Source organism: Calidris pugnax, unplaced genomic scaffold, assembly GCF_001431845.1.
Source record: "Calidris pugnax isolate Ruff unplaced genomic scaffold, ASM143184v1 scaffold244, whole genome shotgun sequence".
Taxonomy (NCBI): Eukaryota; Metazoa; Chordata; class Aves; order Charadriiformes; family Scolopacidae; genus Calidris; species Calidris pugnax.
In genome coordinates, this window is record NW_015091141.1 from 2,572,888 (window position 1) to 2,592,050 (window position 19,163).

The following is a 19,163-nucleotide window of genomic DNA, read 5'->3' on the forward strand; positions in this document are numbered from 1 at the left end:
ATGTAACTCCCAATGCTGGTGCTTTGGGAATGGGAAGGTGAAGTTTATGACAAACTTGCCCTCAGACCTATAGGCCACAGTCAGTGGAAAAGGGAGAAGGGATGGGAGAGTGTGAGGATGGTACGTGGCTGCGTACAACGTGGTGTCCCTGCTCAGGCTGAAGAGCCCCTTATAAACATTTGGGAGCTCTGCTGTGTGGTATTCGGCGCAGCCATCGACTCCGAGTAGCCCCTATTTCGACTTAGAAAATGAAGACATCAACGGGCTTTGAATTATTTAGTTTAATTCCAAAAGGAAAACAGCATAAGAATGCAGTTCTTCAAATGTTCATTAAAATAATTTGTGTGTAAACGATTTATCACTCCCAAGATGATTTTTGGAACATATTTTTCCCATGAGTGGAAGTTTGGGAACTGGGAGGCGGGTTGGGTGGCAGTACTGTCAGGAAAACACGTGAAGATTTTTACTGTCAGGAAAACACGTGAAGAAGTCACTTTAAAGTGACTTTGGTTTTTGCGTGTGAACTCTGTTCTCCAGAGGTTTTGATAAAGTTTCTCAAATTACAAACCCTGAATTACCAGTCACTTACACATACAGATGTTTGTGTGAATTCCCTCTTGCTTTTATTCCATGTAGATATTTTTCTCCTTTAAAATATTAGGGTGAAATGGTAGATTTCAAGTACAGCTATTTCTAGCATCCTGTAAGTGTCTTCTCATGCTCCTGCTTCTCGATGGCACCAAAGGAAATCTTTCTGAAATAAAGCCATAGTTGGCATTGGAGATCGAGGAATTTGTGTGTCCCTATCACTGTTTAAAAATAGAAGCAGCGATTTATCTTCCTTTGCAACCTCCAGGAAAAATAGCTCCATTAGTTCGAGGGTGTTAGTTTGCATGAATTAAATGATATTTTTTATTTTTTTTTCTTAGTGAGGCGGTGGGAGGAACTTAGAGAAAGCTATTCAAGGAAGCTCCTTGTGAAGATGGTTCTTCAGCATGCAAAGCTCAGCGTTAACGAATCTTGAATTTTTGGTGTGAAGTAATGAGTTTCCTTTCCCCTGCACTATCTCCTGGCAGCTCATTTTGTCGTGAAGGCCCAGCTCACGTGGAAATTCTTTTTCCCATCACAACCTGGCTTGTCCTGTTTAGTTACTTTCAGTGTCACGAGGAGAATGCTGGCATTTTTGGTTAGTTTTGCTCCCTTAAATGTTAGGGATATCTTCTCCGTTGGATCTCGGCAGGGTAAAAAGAAGCTGCAAACATGGTGGTACCTTCCCTGGGTTCTCCCTTCAAAGGCTTGTTGGAGTTTTAACTCAGTGCAGACACTGAGTAGATGCACAGATGGAGTTTCCTCAGCTGTGATTTTGTTGTAAAATCATGCTCTTTTCCTCCATACAGGCATCTTTGCTTACCTGAACTACCATGTTCCCCGGACAAGACGGGAGATCCTGGAGACCCTTATCAAAGGGCTCCAGCGGCTGGAGTACAGAGGCTATGACTCTGCAGGTACCTCTCTCTGAGTGACAGTGGTTCTTTTTTTTTTAATTTTGGCTTGTAAATGATGATTTTTGTGGTATGTTTGTGAATGGTTCCTACTGTCTTCTGCTTTTGAAGAAAGCCAAAACACAAATTGGATGTGCCTGTGATTGTGTGGTCAGAGGCTTGGATTAATTTTCAATATACAGATATTTATAAACATTCTTGATGCCTGTTATCTAAGGCTTTAAAAATACCTACAAAATGATAAAGGGAAAACTCACTTCTAATCTAGAGGGTTTCTTGCCTTGGTGTGGGAGGATTGGTCAGGGGGAGAAAAGGCACTGTAAAAAAAAAAAAAAAGAAAAAAAAAAAAAAGCAGTATTTGTTTACGTAAACTCTGATTTACTTTCTGCACCTCACACTCTTTCTTTGTGTTCTGTGGCGATGCCCAGGTGTGGGAATCGATGGTGGAAACGACAAAGACTGGGAAGCTAATGCTTGCAAAATCGAGCTTATCAAACAGAAGGGGAAAGTGAAGGCTCTGGACGAGGAGGTTCACAGTATGTATTTCCCTTCTCTGCCTGCTCTCTTTCCTTGAAATGGCCTCTCATCCTGTCTGTGTTTGAATATCACCTGTTTTACCCAGAGACACTGTATTTCCAAATAACTCATGTATAAAGCGCCAGAGATACAAGCCCTCACAGGTGTGCTGTGAAGAACCCAGTGATCCTTTGGGTGTTGCCATGAAGTTACACAGAAGTCCTGATTTCTCCAGACAGATGAATCACATCCCATTAAAGTAAAATAGATCTGAAATACATTTTAGAAAACAGACCAAGAAAACCCCAATCCCTCAAACAAAAAACTCCTTAAACTGGGGAAAGGGGAATTACTGGGAGATAATTATTGCAGACCCAGAGGTTGGGTAAAAAAGAGAAATGCTGTAATAGCTTCACCAGTTGAATTTTAAATTTTCATATATAATGCTTGTCCCAACTCAAGCTGTCCATCGAGTAGTGACGGGTTGAGCAACTGGCTTCAGGAAAGCGCTGATGCATGTGTGTGACTGACAAATTGATGAGAACGCAGAGAGCGAGGTCTTCTGCATCCGCTTCTGCCTCTTCACGTTCCCTTGATTTAAATGTTAAATTCACTGAATCTGGGCACAATGGAAAGAACTGCAGAGGTGCTGGGTCTGGGGTACAGGGAAGCTGTGTGAGACCGGGAAGAAGCTTGTCAGAGGAGTTGAGATCCCTCGTTTAGATGAGGAGGGGCCTGGAGCATCTCCCTTACGAGGAGAGGCTGAGGGACTTGGGTCTTTTTAGTCTGGAGAAGAGAAGGCTGAGGGGGGATCTGATCAGCACCTATAAATACTTCAAGGGTGGGTGTCAGGAGGATGGGGCTGGTCTTTTTTTCAGTGGTGCCCAGGGACAGGACAAGAGGAAATGGGCACAAACTTGAATATAAGAAGTTCCACCTAAACATGAGGAGGAACTTCTTCCTTTTGAGGATGGCAGAGCCCTGGAAGAGGCTGCCCAGAGAGATGGTGGAGTCTCCTTCTCTGGAGACATTCAAACCCCCCCAGACACGTTCCTGTGGGACCTGCTCTGGGTGGCCCTGCTCTGGCAGGGGGTTGGACTGGGTGATCTATAGAGGTCCCTTCCAACCCCATGTGATTCTGTGATTCTGTTTGCATTCAAGAGCTGCTGTTGTAACCTCAATTTTTTTAACCCATGCTCGTGTGAGCCTCACGGTGCAGGGTCCTGCTTGTCCAAGAGGAAGGTCAGCAGATCTAATCTTGGTGTGGAGAAAACCAGGCAGCAAAAAGGCCAGGCAGGGTGGTATGTGTGTTACAAAAATAGAAGTTATCCAAAATATTCGTGAAGAAATGTTTGCCTGCTCAAGAAAATTGCAGGATATCCAGTTTGAGAAAGAGATTGTGGAGGCACTTCTTACGGAACACTAGGAATCTTTTTTCCCAAAGAAATACTAATGCTAATGGTATGCTTTCTAGAGATAAGGGTTAGTGATGCATGTTCTGACCACAGTGGTAGGTCACCATGAAATGGGCTGGTTTGGTCTCAGCTGACAGTGTACGGCAGGTGACAGGATGGCAAGGTGAACCCCGGAGAGCGAAATTAAGGTTGGATTCTTTCTTACAAGTTGTTATTTATTTCTGTGGGGTGAGGAAAGCAGAGAGGTTGCTTTTGTGTGTCCATTCTGAATCCCCTGAAAACAGGCTTGGTGGGTTGCTGGGTTTGCTGGTTCCATTTCCCTGCCAGTGTTGCTGCTCCGGAGGCTGGTGAGACTCCACGATGCTGTCGGGGTAGGGACACCCCCTTTGTATTGAAAATCTCTCCTTTCTGCTGCAGAGCAACAGGACATGGACCTCGACATCGAGTTTGATGTACACCTTGGAATCGCCCACACCCGCTGGGCTACCCACGGCGAGCCCAGTCCTGTCAACAGCCACCCCCAGCGCTCGGATAAGAACAACGGTGAGTGTTTTCTGGAGGAACCCTGTGCTCCTCAGCAGGTCTTTGGAAAGCCTGCTGCCTGTCACACCTGCCATGTCATGGGGCAGTGGGTTTGTTGCAGGCCATGAGTCCGAGCCCCGTGGCTGTGGAGCTGGGTTTGGCCCTGATTTCTGGCCATGGGGTGTGCTCACAGTAGTGAACCATCTCAGGAGGGGTTGGAGTTAGTGCCCAGAGGTTTGGTGGGTACGTGGGCACGGCACGAGGAGGAGGTAAACACACAACAAAATCAGATGGTAAGAATTTTCATGGCTATTCTTTGGAATGGAATTTTGGGGGTTTTTTTCCCCATTTATTAATTTTTTTCCATAATCACCACTATGGAAGGCATTTCCTCTGTGCTACAGCACACAGCTTGGTTAGTGTCTGGAGCAGCAGTGACAAGCTGGCAGGAGAAGCTGGGTGTTTAATGGCTTCCAGCAGGCTGGAAACTGCCAAATCCTTAAGTGCCTCCAGAAACTTTGCACAGGATCCCAGGAGCCCATGTCCCACCCATGTCAGTGTTGTCTTTCACTATTACCAGCCAAATGGGGCAGAACAAGGGAATCACACCAGGAGGTGAAGCTCTTCTCTTTATTCTGCCAAGTATGGCTTTTCACACAATAAAGTTTTGTGGTCTCTGCTGTCGGTGTGATGTGGGCACTGGTGTGGGGCTGATCTGCTGGTGTGGGGCTGATCTGGGCCTTTCCTCTCTCTCCAGAGTTCATTGTCATCCACAACGGCATCATCACCAACTACAAGGACCTGCGGAAATTCCTGGTGAGTGACCTCTGTGTGTGACACTCGCTCCCCTACTCACACTCTCCCACTACTCCCTCCCTCTCCTGCTCACTCTGGCTCTCACACACTCCCCCATTCACTCCCCCACTCGTGTTTGCACTCTCCCACTCGTCCCACTGCTCCACTCACACTCATGTTCTCACACTCACTCCCCCTCCTTCCCCATTCCCACCTACACTCACTCCCCACTCACACTCACTCTCCTCCATTCATGTTCCCTGACTCATGTTTTTGCACTCACACTCACCCACTTGCACTCTCACACTTATACTCACATTCCCACACCTCTGCCCCCTCCACCCCTCCCTCAGTCACACCCCCCCAGACACACTCACCCTCCCGCTCACATTCCTCCTCAATCCCTTACTTGCACTCCCCCCTCACACTTACACTCACCCTCATCCATTCCTCCCCCCCAGCTCTTCATTCACACTCCCTCACTCATTCTCGCTCTCCACTTACACTCCCCTGCTCACTCACACTTGCTCTCACACTCACCTCTCTCCATTCACACTCCCCCACTCATGTTCCCCTGCTTGCATTCACTCAACCTCCCTCCCTCACTCTCCCCCAGTCCCACTCACACTCCTCCACTCATTCCCCACTCACACATACACTCCCTGACTCACACTTCCCCACTCACATTCTCACGCTCACTCTGTTCACACCCGTCCACTCACACCTCTCATTATTCCACTCCCTTTCCCTCCCCTGCTCACACTCGTCCACTTGCACTCCCATTCACACTTCTCTGCTCGCTTCCCTATTCACACACTCCCTGACTCACACTCACTCTCCCACTCACAGGTTTTCTATGACTCCCCTACTCCCTTACTCACCCACTCACACTCACTCTCCCGCTTCACACACTCGCCTCACGCTCCCTCACTTGTGCTTCGCTTCACTCCTTGCTCTGCCCCACTCACTGCCTCATCCCACCACTCGTATTTTAGCCCTCACACCCCCCTGGCCCTCCCTACCCATCCCCCACTCATGTCTCACACTCACTCCCCATTCACACTCTCCCAAGTGCTTCCCCCACTCACCTCACACTCATTTCTCCTCCATTCACACTCTCCTGCTCACCCTCCTTGCTTCCCCATTCGTATTCTCACACTCTTAGCTCCCACTCCCCTCACTGCCCACACTTACTCTCCCGCCCACACTCCTCCTCACTGCCCCACTCACTTGCCCCCACTCATCCCTCACACGCTCCCACACACACTCACACCCCTGCACTCGTTCTCACACTCTGCTCACACTCCCTATTCCGCCTTGCTCCCCATCTAACTCTCTCCCTCCTGTTCACCCTCCTGCACTCACACTCACCCTCCCACTCACCGTCCCACTCACGCTCCTCACTCCCACACTCACTCCCCTATTCACACTTGACTCACTCTCCCACTCACCCCCCACTTCTCTTCCACTTCCCCACTCTCCTCTTCATCAGTCCCCGCTCATTCTTACACTCGCTTTCACACTCACATTCACCCACTCACCCTTGCCTTTCTCACTCCCCATTTCCCCACTCACACTCAGCCCTGTTCACACACTCCCCAACTCTCACGCAGTCCCTCCTTTTCCTCAGTGAGTCATCACACTCACTCCTACTTACACTCACTCTCCCAATCCCCAATCACGTTCTCACACTTCCTCCCGTACTCGCACTCCTCACTTATTCTTTTACTCCCAGTTCCCTACTCGTGCTCACCTCCCACTCACTCTCCTACTCACACTCACTCCTGCACATGATCTTCCTCACTCATTCTTGCACTCTCACTCATGCACTCACACTCACCCCTGACTCTTGTGCACTCCCCCATCCAGAGTCACGCGCACCCCTGAGCTCACACTCGAGGGAGCACTCGCACACGCCCTCCACATTTGCACTCAAACCCAACTCACACTTCAGCTGACTTCCCCCAGTCACACTCATGTTCTCACACTTAACTCTTTTCCACTTGCATGTTTGTGCACCTTCCATCTTACACACTCACCCTTGCACTCAGTATGCACGGTCGGTCCCCACTCACTCCCTGCACTCACGTCACTGTCACACATACTCTTCCCCTCTCTTTTGCACTGTCACATGCACTCACCCACTTGCATGCTCACTCTTCCATTTGCACTTCATCATCTGCTCACACGCAGTCTCGCTCTCCCACTCACAATAACGGTGTGGGAAGGAGAAGGAAAAGAAGGAAAAGGAAGGCAGTGCACTGGATGGGGGCGAAAGCTGGAAGGAAAAGGGAAGGATAAGGAAGTAAAAAAGAGGGCAAGGAAATGAAGGAATGGGAAAGGCAAGGTAGGAAGGAAATGGGGGGTAAGGAAGGGAAGGAAAGGAAAAGATGAAAAGGAAAAATGGGAAGAAGGAAAAGGAGTCGAAAAGAAAGGAAAAGGTAGGCAAGAAAGAAGAAGGGAGAGGAAGTGCAGGAAAAGAAGGAGAATATGGAAGAGGAAAAGGAAGGAAAGGAGGGGTGAGGAAGAAGGAAAGAGGAAAGAAAAAATGAAAGAAAGCAGGAAAAAGAAAAAGGGAAGTAGGGAGGAAAAGGTAAGAAAATAAGGAAGGCAGAAGAGAAGAAAGTAAGAGGAAAAAAGCAGGAAAGGAAAGGAAGAGGAAATGCAGGAGGCAAGGAAAGGAAAGGCAGAAATGAAGGATGCAAGGAAATTGAAGGAAAAGGCAGGATAAAAAAAGACAGGAAAAAAGGAAGAGGGGAAAACAGGAGGGAAGGAGATAAAGGAAATTGAAAGAAGGAAAGGCAAGAAAGAGAAAAGGAAAGGAAGGAAGAGAAGGAAGAGGAAAGAAGGAGAAAGTAGGAAGGAAGGAAGAGGAAGGCAGGAAAGAAGAAAGGAAAATATGAAGGAAGAAGGATGGATGGAAAAAGGCAGGAGGGAAGGATAGAAAAAGGAAGGAAAAAAAGAAATGCAGTATGGAGGGATAAAACCAAGGGAAGGCAGGAAAGAAATAAAAACAAAAGGCAAGAAGGAAGAGGAAAAGCAGGAGGGAAGGATGGAAAAAAGAGGCAAGGACGAAAAAAAAAGACAAAAAAGGAAAGGAGATAGGGTGGGGAGGAAGGTAGGAGACAAGGAAAGGCATGAGGCAAAGGGAAAAAAAAGACAAAAAAGGAAAAGGAGGGATTAAGGAGAAAGGGAAAGGCAGGAGAGGAGAGAAGAAAAAGCAAAAGGAAATGCAGGAAAGGAAGGAAGGAGATGAAGGAAGGAAGAGAAGAGGACAGAAGGCAGAAAAAGGGAGGGGAGAGGGCAGGTTACCCACTGTGTGCTGTTGCTGCAGGAGAGCAAAGGCTACGACTTCGAGTCGGAGACGGACACGGAGAGCATCGCCAAACTGGTCAAGTACATGTACGACAACCGGGACAGCGACGACATCAGCTTCACCACCCTGGTGGAGAGGGTCATCCAGCAGCTGGTAATGCTGGGAGCAGGGTGCCGGTGGGGATATGGGGACAAGGACACACAGCCCAGTACAGACACACACAGAGACACGCTTAAAACAAGAAATAACACCCGTGCTCCAGTATTGGCTGTGCCAGACGCTGCCGCAGCGCGTTCTGCGGCACACGTGAAGGGGTGGTTTCACCTTTCCTACCTCTGACCGTTCATCTCAGACATACAGTTAGCCAATACTGGTGAAAAACGTCTAAATGTGGGGACGCAGGAGTACCTCGAGGCAGCTGGTCGGTGGTATTGGGTGGGACAGAGTGAAAATGGGTCTGTGCTCGAGATGGTCCCCAAAGCTCCCGTCCGGAGGAGCTGCTGACCCCTTGTGGGAACCTCGCTCCACGGCGGCTCCTTCCAGGGGCGGCTCCTGCCGAGTTGTGCTCAGGATCCAGCCGAGTGTTCTTTGGCCCAGAGCCCCTTGGTCAGGAGGTGGTTTTCCAGGGATTTGCCTGGCAGGAGCTGTGGTAGCAGCAGAGCAGAGACACGTTTTGCTGGCAGATTGCGGTGGTTCCCCTCGACCTTTGGTGGCACCACACCTGAGCAAGCACCCCAGAGCTTTGGTGCTTCTACCAGGCCTTTGCTTTTGCAAGTCCCCTCCCCGCACTCTCAGCAAAGGCAGGAGCCCTTGCATGGTGATGTCTGGAGTGCAGTGTCTGTCTGGGGGCTCAGAAGACTCATTCAGTGGTTGAGGAAGAGCTGCCCAGGCTCAGGGGTGGGGGCACCTAGTGGCTCTGAAGAGGGCTGTGAAGCCTTCTCCCCAGTACCTCTTGCTTGTTCGCAGAAACACTGGGCTGGGAATCACAAAAAGGTGGTCCAGGCCTCAAATGACAGGATAAAGAGTTTGTATTTCTCTTGTTCCAGGAAGGTGCTTTCGCCCTGGTGTTCAAAAGTGTTCATTATCCTGGCCAGGCCGTCGGTACCAGGTAAGTATTGCCATGGGAAAGAACGTCCTCGTTGCACCCTTTATGCCACACCTTTTTTTTGTCCCCCCAAGTTAGAAGACAGTGGAGTAGAGGTTGTTCCCACAACGCTGTACACACTGGGGTGAGCGTGGCTGGTGTTTTTCATTTCCTTTCTATTGCTTTTCCATTTATCATAACAGAAAATTCCAAAAAACACTTTGAAAATGTCTCAGTGACCAGCTGTACCACAACTGGTCTGGAACAGCTTTTTTCTTTTGTGTAGGCTCTGGTCGGGAGAGCTTTGGAAGGAGACGGTTTTCTTTCTTCCTTTGTCATGGCCTTTGTGGCAGCATTTGGACAAGTCCTCCAGTTGACTTAAAGTCGGGCCAGTGCGGTGTTGGGGCTCTCTACTCCACTTTTAGATGTCACCATTGGTCGGGTTGGTTTAACCATCCCCGTGCCCAGGAGCTGGTTGTAGACACGTACAGTGAGCAACAGCCAGTGTGTTCCCAGTTCGAGTGTCCCTGGGATTGCAGTTCCTCTTGCAGAGTTTCTGCTAAACTTGAGGCAGATTCCTCACGTCCTTGTGCTGTGTTTATTCAGAGATTCTTTCACTCCGTGTCGTGGCCTCCCATGTTTGCAGCACCAACAGCTTACCTGGGAGGAGTTTGTTCTCGTTCGGTTCGGTTGCTGTGCTGGAGAATAGCAGTCCCTTCGGGTCGGATGTCCGGGTGAGGAATTTTGGGGTGCTGTGGGCTGTAACTGGGTGTCTCGTTGCAGGCGAGGCAGCCCCCTGCTCATCGGAGTGCGCAGCGAGCACAAGCTCTCCACCGACCACATCCCCATTCTCTACCGCACGGGTAAGTGGGGGCTTCCCCCTCCCCGGGGCAACCGCCTCCGCTCACACTCAGGCCATTGCACGAGCACAGAGCTTCACAAACAGCTTTGTGCTCTGGAGTAGCCTGGAGAAGAGAAGGCTGAGGGGAGACCTTATTAATGCTCCCAAGTTGAGAAGGATGGAGCTGGACGCTTTTCAGTGATTCCCAGTGACAGGATGAAGGGCAATGGGCACAAACTGGAACATAGGATGTTTATATATATATTTTCCTCAAATATGAGGACAAACTTCTTTCCAGTGAGGGTGGCAGAGCCCTGGAAGAGGCTGCCCAGGGAGGGTGTCGAGTCCCCTTCTCTGGAGATCTTCAAGCCCCTCCTGGATGCTCTGGGCAGCCCTGCTTTGGCAGTGGAGTTGGACTGGATGGTCCCTAGAGGTCCCTTCCAACTCTGACAATTCCATGAATACATATTGCACTTTTAAACTTTCTGCTGTAAATTTAACCATTATAAAAAATACTTCAAATTTTTTAAAGTAAGTTTTTAGCCACATGCAATACCACCTTGTACCTCAACTTAGTCTCTGGGTTTATAATCGAAGCTTTAAAGTCCAGTGGTTGCAAGGAAAACACATCTTAATGCAGTAGAGTAGAATAAAATAGTTCAGTAAAGTAAATTCAACAGTATAGTTAAACTTAGATACTTAAGTTTATATTTTGTGTGTGGTATATTGGCATTCCTGGACCTGGTTGTTTTCAGGAGTGAAATGGGGGTGTGCTGCAGGCTGTAGGCTTTGCACCATCATACAACGTTCCCCTGCTCCTCCAACATAGTTTTTAAAAAGTCAGTTTAAAAATGCTGTTACCCTCTGCGTGGCAACGTATATTTCTGGTGTCTGTCCATCTTTCACTCACACATGTATTTTACCACCGTAGACACGTAGTTCCACCCTTGAAAATGAGTAGTGGCCAAGAATTATCCTGTAGTGTACTGTTGTCAGAGGCATGTGAAGCCTTCAGTTCCCGGGCGCTGGAGCAGTTCTCCAGGCCCTGCAGGGACCACAAGGACTCACTCTGCAGTAGGTCTTGCTGCTTCCTAACGGTGGTGTTAATGACAGTTTGCTGCAAGGTAACGAGAAGAACCAGTCTCAGCAAGCTTGGTCTGTGCTTACTCTTGGTTGATGTTGGATAAATACCAGTAATCCTTAATGTATGTATGTATGTAACCCTTTTTTTTTTTTTTTTCACTGATTATCTGAAGTTTTTTGTGTTTGTTTGTTTTTTTTTTCCCAATTATACTTTCAGCTGTACAATCTATGGATCATTCTTTTGATGGAATATCCATAAAAATGGAGGAAGGTGCCTACCAGAGAAAATCTAATGCTTGAAAGTTCAGACAAATCCTCCAGTTCCTTAGGAAAGGAATCACAAATGAGACAAAGACGCATTGTCTCTTTAATATGTGGTTATTGCTTTCCGTGCAGGATAGTGAAACAAGTGGGATAATGGGAATTCCTTCTTGATCCAAAACACCATGAACGACACACAGGGAAATCCACCCTGCCCGCCTGTCCCATTTCAAATATTCTGACATAATGCTCAGCATATGTGTAAAATTCATGATTTAGTGCAGGTCATGCTCCCTGCAGCTCTTGCTATGGAAGGAAACAGTAAATTACCTTAAAAAAAAAAAAAACTCCACAAAACCATAGAGTAAGACTCTGTTAGGAGGCTGCTAATAATCCTGATGCAAGTATCCTCCAGAGTTCCCTCTGGAGTTCAGGCTGTCAGAGCTATGTCCTCCTGATGGGAGCAGGAGTCTGCCTTGCAGCTCCTGCTAGAAGCAGTGAGGCTGGCCTGAGGCTGGAATTTACTTCCCTTTGCCCATTGAACCATTTTTAATTCACATGAAGTACTTAATTTTTGTAAAGGTTAAGCCATCGTGTGTGATGTGATGAACTGAAGCTGGAGAGCACTTTTCTGTAAATAAACATGTCTCCAGGCTCAGGCACTGCCAGCTCCAGGAGGGAAATCTGCGCTTTTGCTGGAGGAGAAACCAACCTCAGCTTGTTGGAAGGTGAACTGTGCTTGTTCTCTGTCAGGAGCTGGTTCACCTGAAACCAAACATTAGGGGAGGTTTTGCTTCCTTTTATCAAAAGTGTCCCAAGTCAGCATGAAGTGCTTAGAGTAAAATTAGTAAAATTCTGAGTCAGGCTAAGTCCCAGGGGTTTTAAGAACCAAAGTCCCTCAGCTTTCAGTGGCACAAAGGCTTTTCAAAGAATGGACCATATGAAATACAGATTGGAATATCTTTGACTATAATCATTGTTTCATTAGTTGTCTAGTGCTGCATCTGAAAACAGCTCTTACAGAAACTAAAAGTTCAGTGCTGCTCAAGTAAGTGTGGAAGAACCCATTAGGAAGCAGCTGTATAACTCTGTGCTGTAGCACCTTTGCCATATGCCTGGGATTGTCAGAACAGAGAGGGAGGTGGTACTGAAATACACTCCACACGTACCACACCCCACACGTTTTTCGCTATACCTCTGTTAATTCTCTCAGAAGGGAAAAGATGAAAAGATCACTGCAGTATTGCTTCTAAATTCTAGTAAACGGGAGGCGGGTGCTGTAGGGGATCAGTCCAGGTTATCCATGGGCCAATGGACAATCTATGGCCAAATCCATAGGTAACGACCATAACTGGCTGATAATACACCATAACTTTCCAGCCACTCCTTGTAAGATACACCTACAGCACATGTGTTTGTGCACAACAAGAACATGTTACAGCTCAGCGTGGAGCAGGAAAGCAATGCGACATAATAAAGTCAATGCAGGGAAATGTTAAGGAACAAAATTTGCATGTTTTGATCAAGTGTGGGTGCTTCTGTTGGAGAACGGCCGCTAACACCTTTGCTCTGTCCTTTCTCAGCAACAAATCAGTCTGTCCTGTCTCAACTCAACAATGAAGGAGGTGTTTTCCTCATTTACTGATGTAATAACTAAAGTGGAGGGCTCTAAATTGTTGCCTGGTACCTTCCTACTGAGTATCAACATGAAAGCAGTATTTTTTTCTTGACATTTTCATTTACAGAAGTATAAACCTAAGTGTCACGAGCTTTACTGACATCACTGAATCAGATAGTTATCTAGTAGCTGAAACACAACATTAGAGCTTTAGAAAAAATATATAATAACTTCAGTGTTGTTATTCTTCAGCAATAGTCACGTGTTGCTAGATAACCCTGATTAATCCACCCCCACCCCTTACCACACTGTACACAGTGACTGGCAAATGATTTTGTTCAAGCAGTAGATATTTGGGTCCTCATCTGCATTCCCGAGGAGCTGCGCCACGGAGAGGCGTTCTCTGCAGTTAAAGAGGAGGAGGAGTAGAGAGCACTGGGAACTGCCAGGACTTCAGGAAGGATCCCTGGTGAAACACTGAACTTCCTTAAAGGCTTAGTGCAAGTTTTCCAGTGGTTGACTCCTGCCCTTCAGTACACCCGGATGCTTCCCTGGAAATAGCATAGGGCTTGTGGCAGTTCCCAGCTGGATCAGGATGAGGTGGCTGTGTGTGACAGTCCAGCAACAAGGGCGAGTGCTTAATCCCGTGTTTCCCAAGCTGTGTCTGAACACACGTGCTGGGGTTTGGGTTATCTCTGCCCATGCTTGGTGGAACAGGGCTTGTGCAGGTGGCAGCTCTGAGAGAATTTCACTTTTCACCCAGTGCTGGGAGTAACTGACAGAGAAAGCGCAATTCTGCCGGGTTTCTCAAAGCCTCAGGAACCCCAGTGAAACAGGAGAAACTTAAAATGATAAACCAGGCAGATCCAAGTGGTAAAATGTTGGTGAATGTGAGTGCTCATAGAGCAGCTTGGATCCTCTTCTGTTAGTGGAGCCACACATAGAACTGTCCCTTGAATTTTTACTGATACTTCCCTTTAAACTTAAAGCTCTGCACTAACATTACACTTGCAGACTTCATGAAAAGCCTGGGAAGCAAACTGGGAAGGGATGCAACACCGTGAGCGCCGGTGTGCTGCCCTCCCCCAGGGTTGCTGATAACTTCACTGTGACTGCTCCCAGTGATGAAAATAGTGCTTCATGTTGGTACGGTGCCTTGGGGCCTCTGGCTGAGCCTGACATCGCAGCTGCCTTCCAGATGTGTCCCTCTGTGGTCCCTAATCCTCCTGTCTTGTAGGCAAAGACAAGAAGGGAAGTTGCAACCTGTCTCGCGTTGACAGCACCACCTGCCTTTTCCCTGTCGAGGAGAAAGCCGTGGAGTACTACTTTGCTTCTGATGCCAGGTAATGTTTTTCAGTGCCTTTTAGCATATATAAAACTATGCAGTTTAAAGCTGAGGCCTTGACCAAGAGGTGAGGAGGCTGTGGGTTCTTTGTGAGTAATAGTAAATTAGGTGCGTGTGGCCATTACTTTACGAACACTAACGAGTTTTGTATGTGGCCCTGAAAGAGTCAGAGGTAGGTTAGGTGGGAGTTTCTGTTGAAGGAATGAACACTTGCTTTGGAATAGTTATCCTTCTTCGAGCACATCTGTTGATAAGATTCCAGAGGTGAGTGATAGGAAACCTGAGAGAGTACTGACCTAATCAACAGGACAGATGTTAATTATCAGGAGAATTGTGTTGATTCTCCAGGGAGCTCTGCACACGTGCAATTCCTTATCATCAAAGGTGGCTTTTTTTTAATTCCAGAAGAGGGAGGAAAGACTAACTTGACAGTTTATCAGAACTTTTGGTTTTCTTTATATTAGGGAAATTAATACTTGTTCCAGAAACGTAAAAATACTGCTGTGGTTGGCTTCTGCAGCTCCTTTCATCAGAGCATTTTGGAGAGTCTTAGGACACCCTGATGTGTTCTGATTTTAAAGAGCTTTTCAAGTGACTTGCCCAAGGTCAGGATAAAAGCTACTAAAATAGGGAGCTGCTGTATTTGGGTACAGCTTGCCTTGTTCAGCTGAGGGAGGGTACACACTGAACCTGACCAAAGATTGGAAACCCCACTGGAAATTCCGATATTGACGTCTCCTGAGTAAACTGCCTGCAGGGAAGGTATTCAGTAGTACCTCATTCGCGAGTGCTTCTAAGCACATCTCAAAGTACTTTAATGGGTGGCCAAGCTGTCCCCACTTTTCCAGATGGGAAAATGAGGTGCAGGGACAGACAGTGGCTTATTACTGGGAACACCAAGAGAGAACTCTGCATCTACGCTTGAGCACCCCATGTGCTCAAGATCACATCACTGCACACGCTGCTCTGCCTAAGGAATTCATAGTTTCTTCTTAAAGCAGGCACTGAAATTAATAATGAGGTAGGTGGAAAAAAATTCAGTTATATTGGCAGTGTGGAAATGTACTTTACTCATTTTAAAAGAAATTCCATTGAAATGAGTAACTTTCTTGAATCAGGCTGTATGTTGGATTATAAATAGGGCTGCAGCCCTCATCTTTCTGTGAAGAATAATGTCTTATGGCAAACGGTGTATGCTTTTATAGCGCTGTCATTGAGCATACCAACAGAGTGATTTTCCTTGAAGATGATGATGTAGCAGCTGTGGTCGACGGCCGTCTCTCCATCCACCGGATTAAGCGCACAGCAGGAGATCACCCCGGACGTGCCGTCCAGACCCTGCAGATGGAACTCCAGCAAATCATGAAGGGTAAAATCACTCGGATGTCACCCGTGTAGATGCACAGGTCTTCCCTGGAGTCACAGAATAAGTCAGGTTGAAAAAGAGCTTTGGAGGCCAGAGGTCCAGTCCATGTGTTACAAGCAGGGCCAAGTAGACCAGAGTGTTGAGGGCCTTGATGAGCTGACTTTGGAGCATCTCCACGGCCAGCCATCCCACAGCCTGCCTGAGCACTTGTTTCAGTGCTTTACTGCCCTCATGATGGAAAAAAATTGTCCGTGCATCTAATGGGACTTTCCCTCTGGCTGCTGACATGGTAATGAGGAGAATTGTGGGGCTGAGGATTTTGCCTCTTGCATGGAGGAGTCTGTTTGTTCAAAGGTTGATCCCTGGCAGGATTGCCATTCCAGACCTGACTCTTCATCAACACGTTCTAGTAACGTGAGTCCAACTGTCACGATGAGCTGATGCTTTGGGAAAATAAGAAGCATCATCTTAATAATCTGACTGATACCTGGCCCGTTAGTGACTCTGGTCTGAGCTTTTTCCTATATACATAAGAAAAATGGGAATTACCAGGAAGTAATTTAAAGTGTTCCCATTTGTTTTGTATCGTTTCTTTCTTTTATAGGTAACTTCAGCTCATTTATGCAGAAGGAAATTTTTGAACAGCCAGAATCCGTTGTGAATACAATGAGAGGAAGGGTCAACTTCGATGACTACACGGGTAATTGAGATTAAGCCTCCTTTATTTTTGACAGCTCAGTATTTAGTAGTTATTCACACCAGTTACAGAGGAGGAAGCAGGTGGTGACATGGGAGATTAAAACATGCTGGTGTAAGACAACGCATGTGTCTCACAGCGAGCGCTGCCAGAATTACATGCACTGGGGGCAAGGCTGCTTTTGGGGATGTTATTTTTTTGGCAAAGTGGTTGATGGAGATTGTAACCCGCTGGGTGTTGGCACCAGCAGTCTTGAGAATTACTGCTGCCTGGCTGGCCTGACCATTCTCTCTGAATCTTGCTTACAGTAAATCTCGGTGGGTTGAAGGATCACATTAAGGAGATCCAGAGGTGTCGTCGTTTAATCCTTATTGCTTGTGGGACAAGTTATCATGCCGGAGTCGCAGTAAGTGCTCAGTCTTGATCTCTTCATGAGTTATAGCTAGAATTGAGCAGCAGGCACAGTGTTGCATGTGTCAAGCAGGTTAAGAAAGAGTTTAAGGTTAAGATTGAGCAAGGGAACGCTGCTGAGGGAGGACCCTCTGGAGAGCTGCATATACCAGACTTTTGATTCACCAGCAACAGCAGCAGGAAATAAAAGCTGAAGAACTTGAGTGCTTCTGAAAACATTCCCTGTGACTTTCACTGCTGTGGAAGGCCTAAAAACCCCAAACCTGCTCTGTCAAAAAAGACAGAGGTTGGCAGAGGAAGAGACAACGCAAGAGGAGAATGCAAATGCTGCAGCAGGGCAGGGGCTGCCGTGAGCCAGACAGGGTTTCCTCCTTCGCTCTTTGCACAGTGGTGGCACCGGCTTGGAGACATCCCAGTGCTCGCCCAGTAAGCAGAGAGGTTTCACCCAGTGCCTCACAGGCTCTGCCTGCAGCCCATGGGGGATTTTGTTTCGTCAAGGCCTGACCTAATCACTGGTGAAAGTGCAATGGCTGGAGACGAAGCCTTTTTAGATTGCAGCAATTAAAAGTGTTCCACAGCTTTGCAGAGGAGTCTTTTAGCTTCTCTTGGAAATCCTGCAAACACAGCTATGTTCACTGATTCACAAGGAACCAGAGAAGAAAATTTTTGGCTTTTGCTGTAAGATAATAAGGATAATCCACTGACTAGCCAAAACAAGTTTCTGGCTTGGCCCATGTACAGGTGGTGGTTTCCGAGTTCTTCAGTAATGGAAGTTATAGTCTGATAGAAGGACACCGTGTAGAAGAAAGACATCCTGGCCTCAAGTTGTGCCAGGGGAGGTTCAGATTGGATGTTGGGAAAAATTTTTACAGTGAAAGGGTTATTAAGCCTTGTAATGGGCTGCCCAGGGAAGTGGTTGGGGCACCATCCCTGGAGGGATTCAAAAGACGGGTTGACATAGAGCTTAGAGACATGGTTTAGGGATGTGTTTTGTTTTGGTTTTTTTTATCAGAATTCGGTTAATGGTTGGACTAGATGATCTTAAAGGTCCCTTCCAACCTAGACAATTCTATGATTATATATATATATATATATATATATATCACATATATATCACATGCAGTGATAAATAATCAGTGAGACCTACTTAAGCCCAGTCTCCACGGAAAGGAGGAGTTAAGGCCTCACGGGCTTTTTGTGGTGCCAAAAGCAGGGTCACTTTTCACAGGGGGAGTTGCGTGACTTGAGTGTGGGTACACTGAGCAATTAAAATATAATCCAGCACTACTTTTCACGTGGTATTTTGATAGTAATATTTTCCAGTGTGTCTATGATTTTATATATATATATATATATATATATATCACATATATATCACATGCAGTGATAAATAATCAGTGAGACCTACTTAAGCCCAGTCTCCACGGAAAGGAGGAGTTAAGGCCTCACGGGCTTTTTGTGGTGCCAAAAGCAGGGTCACTTTTCACAGGGGGAGTTGCGTGACTTGAGTGTGGGTACACTGAGCAATTAAAATATAATCCAGCACTACTTTTCACGTGGTATTTTGATAGTAATATTTTCCAGTGTGTGGCAACTTAGACGGCATTTTTTTTGTACTGCAAACACTTGGCTTTTTTTAAAGCAAGATGTAATATGTAACTCTGACATCTCCTTTTACCAGACCCGCCAGGTTCTGGAAGAACTGACTGAATTACCTGTTATGGTTGAACTGGCAAGTGACTTCTTGGACAGAAACACCCCTGTCTTCAGAGACGATGTTTGCTTTTTCATCAGCCAGTCAGGTAGGGTCTGGCTTTGCCACCTACTCGCTCCTCTTTTTCCTGTAAATGGGAGGGAGGGAGGAGGCAGCAGGGCCAAATTCTTGTGCCTGCCTGGAGGATGGTGTGTGGAAGGCGTGAGAGGAGGAACTGGCACACACGTCCTGGAGATGGGGAAAAAATAGAGTGGTTCTGCTCCCATCCATCTGCCTGCGGGTGCAGGATTTTGTTTAGATGAGTCTTACATATGGTAGCAGTAGTTTTGTTTCCTTTCTCTGTGAGAAAATACTCCATCAGTCAACAGGCTGAAAAAATGCTACTGAGCTCTGGGTAAAGGCACCTCGATAGTTTCTTTTGAATAGTTTTAGTTCTCTAGGCAAAGCAGTACCAAATACTGAGCTATGTGGTGGATCAGATCCATAAAAGAAATGAAACTATTAAACACAAGTATCAAAAAATATGACAGCCTTGAAATATGAGATAAAAAATATAGTTAAGCATAAAAAAAATATTATTTATATCACATTCAAAATACTTTCAAGGACACCTGCAGTACAAAACTACAATATTTTTTTCCTCTTAGTTGCATGTACCTTTATAGGTTTCATAAACT

General features: G+C 46.7%; 1 protein-coding gene across 1 annotated transcript in view; it reads left to right on the forward strand.

The window, feature by feature from the left end:
• Nucleotides 1–1,375: 1,375 nt before the first annotated feature.
• The window catches only part of GFPT1 (glutamine--fructose-6-phosphate transaminase 1), a gene marked incomplete at its 5' end in the record, with an annotated part of 28,049 nt that continues 10,261 nt past the window's right edge, over nt 1,376–19,163 (forward strand). The window contains 13 exons of the mRNA XM_014958703.1: nt 1,376–1,505; nt 1,931–2,038; nt 3,851–3,976; nt 4,713–4,771; nt 8,085–8,219; nt 9,113–9,174; nt 9,934–10,013; nt 11,292–11,345; nt 14,191–14,296; nt 15,504–15,667; nt 16,269–16,364; nt 16,670–16,767; nt 18,454–18,574. Coding sequence (XP_014814189.1) covers nt 1,376–1,505; nt 1,931–2,038; nt 3,851–3,976; nt 4,713–4,771; nt 8,085–8,219; nt 9,113–9,174; nt 9,934–10,013; nt 11,292–11,345; nt 14,191–14,296; nt 15,504–15,667; nt 16,269–16,364; nt 16,670–16,767; nt 18,454–18,574 — 1,339 coding nt within the window. The remainder of the gene's footprint in view (nt 1,506–1,930; nt 2,039–3,850; nt 3,977–4,712; nt 4,772–8,084; nt 8,220–9,112; nt 9,175–9,933; nt 10,014–11,291; nt 11,346–14,190; nt 14,297–15,503; nt 15,668–16,268; nt 16,365–16,669; nt 16,768–18,453; nt 18,575–19,163) is intronic.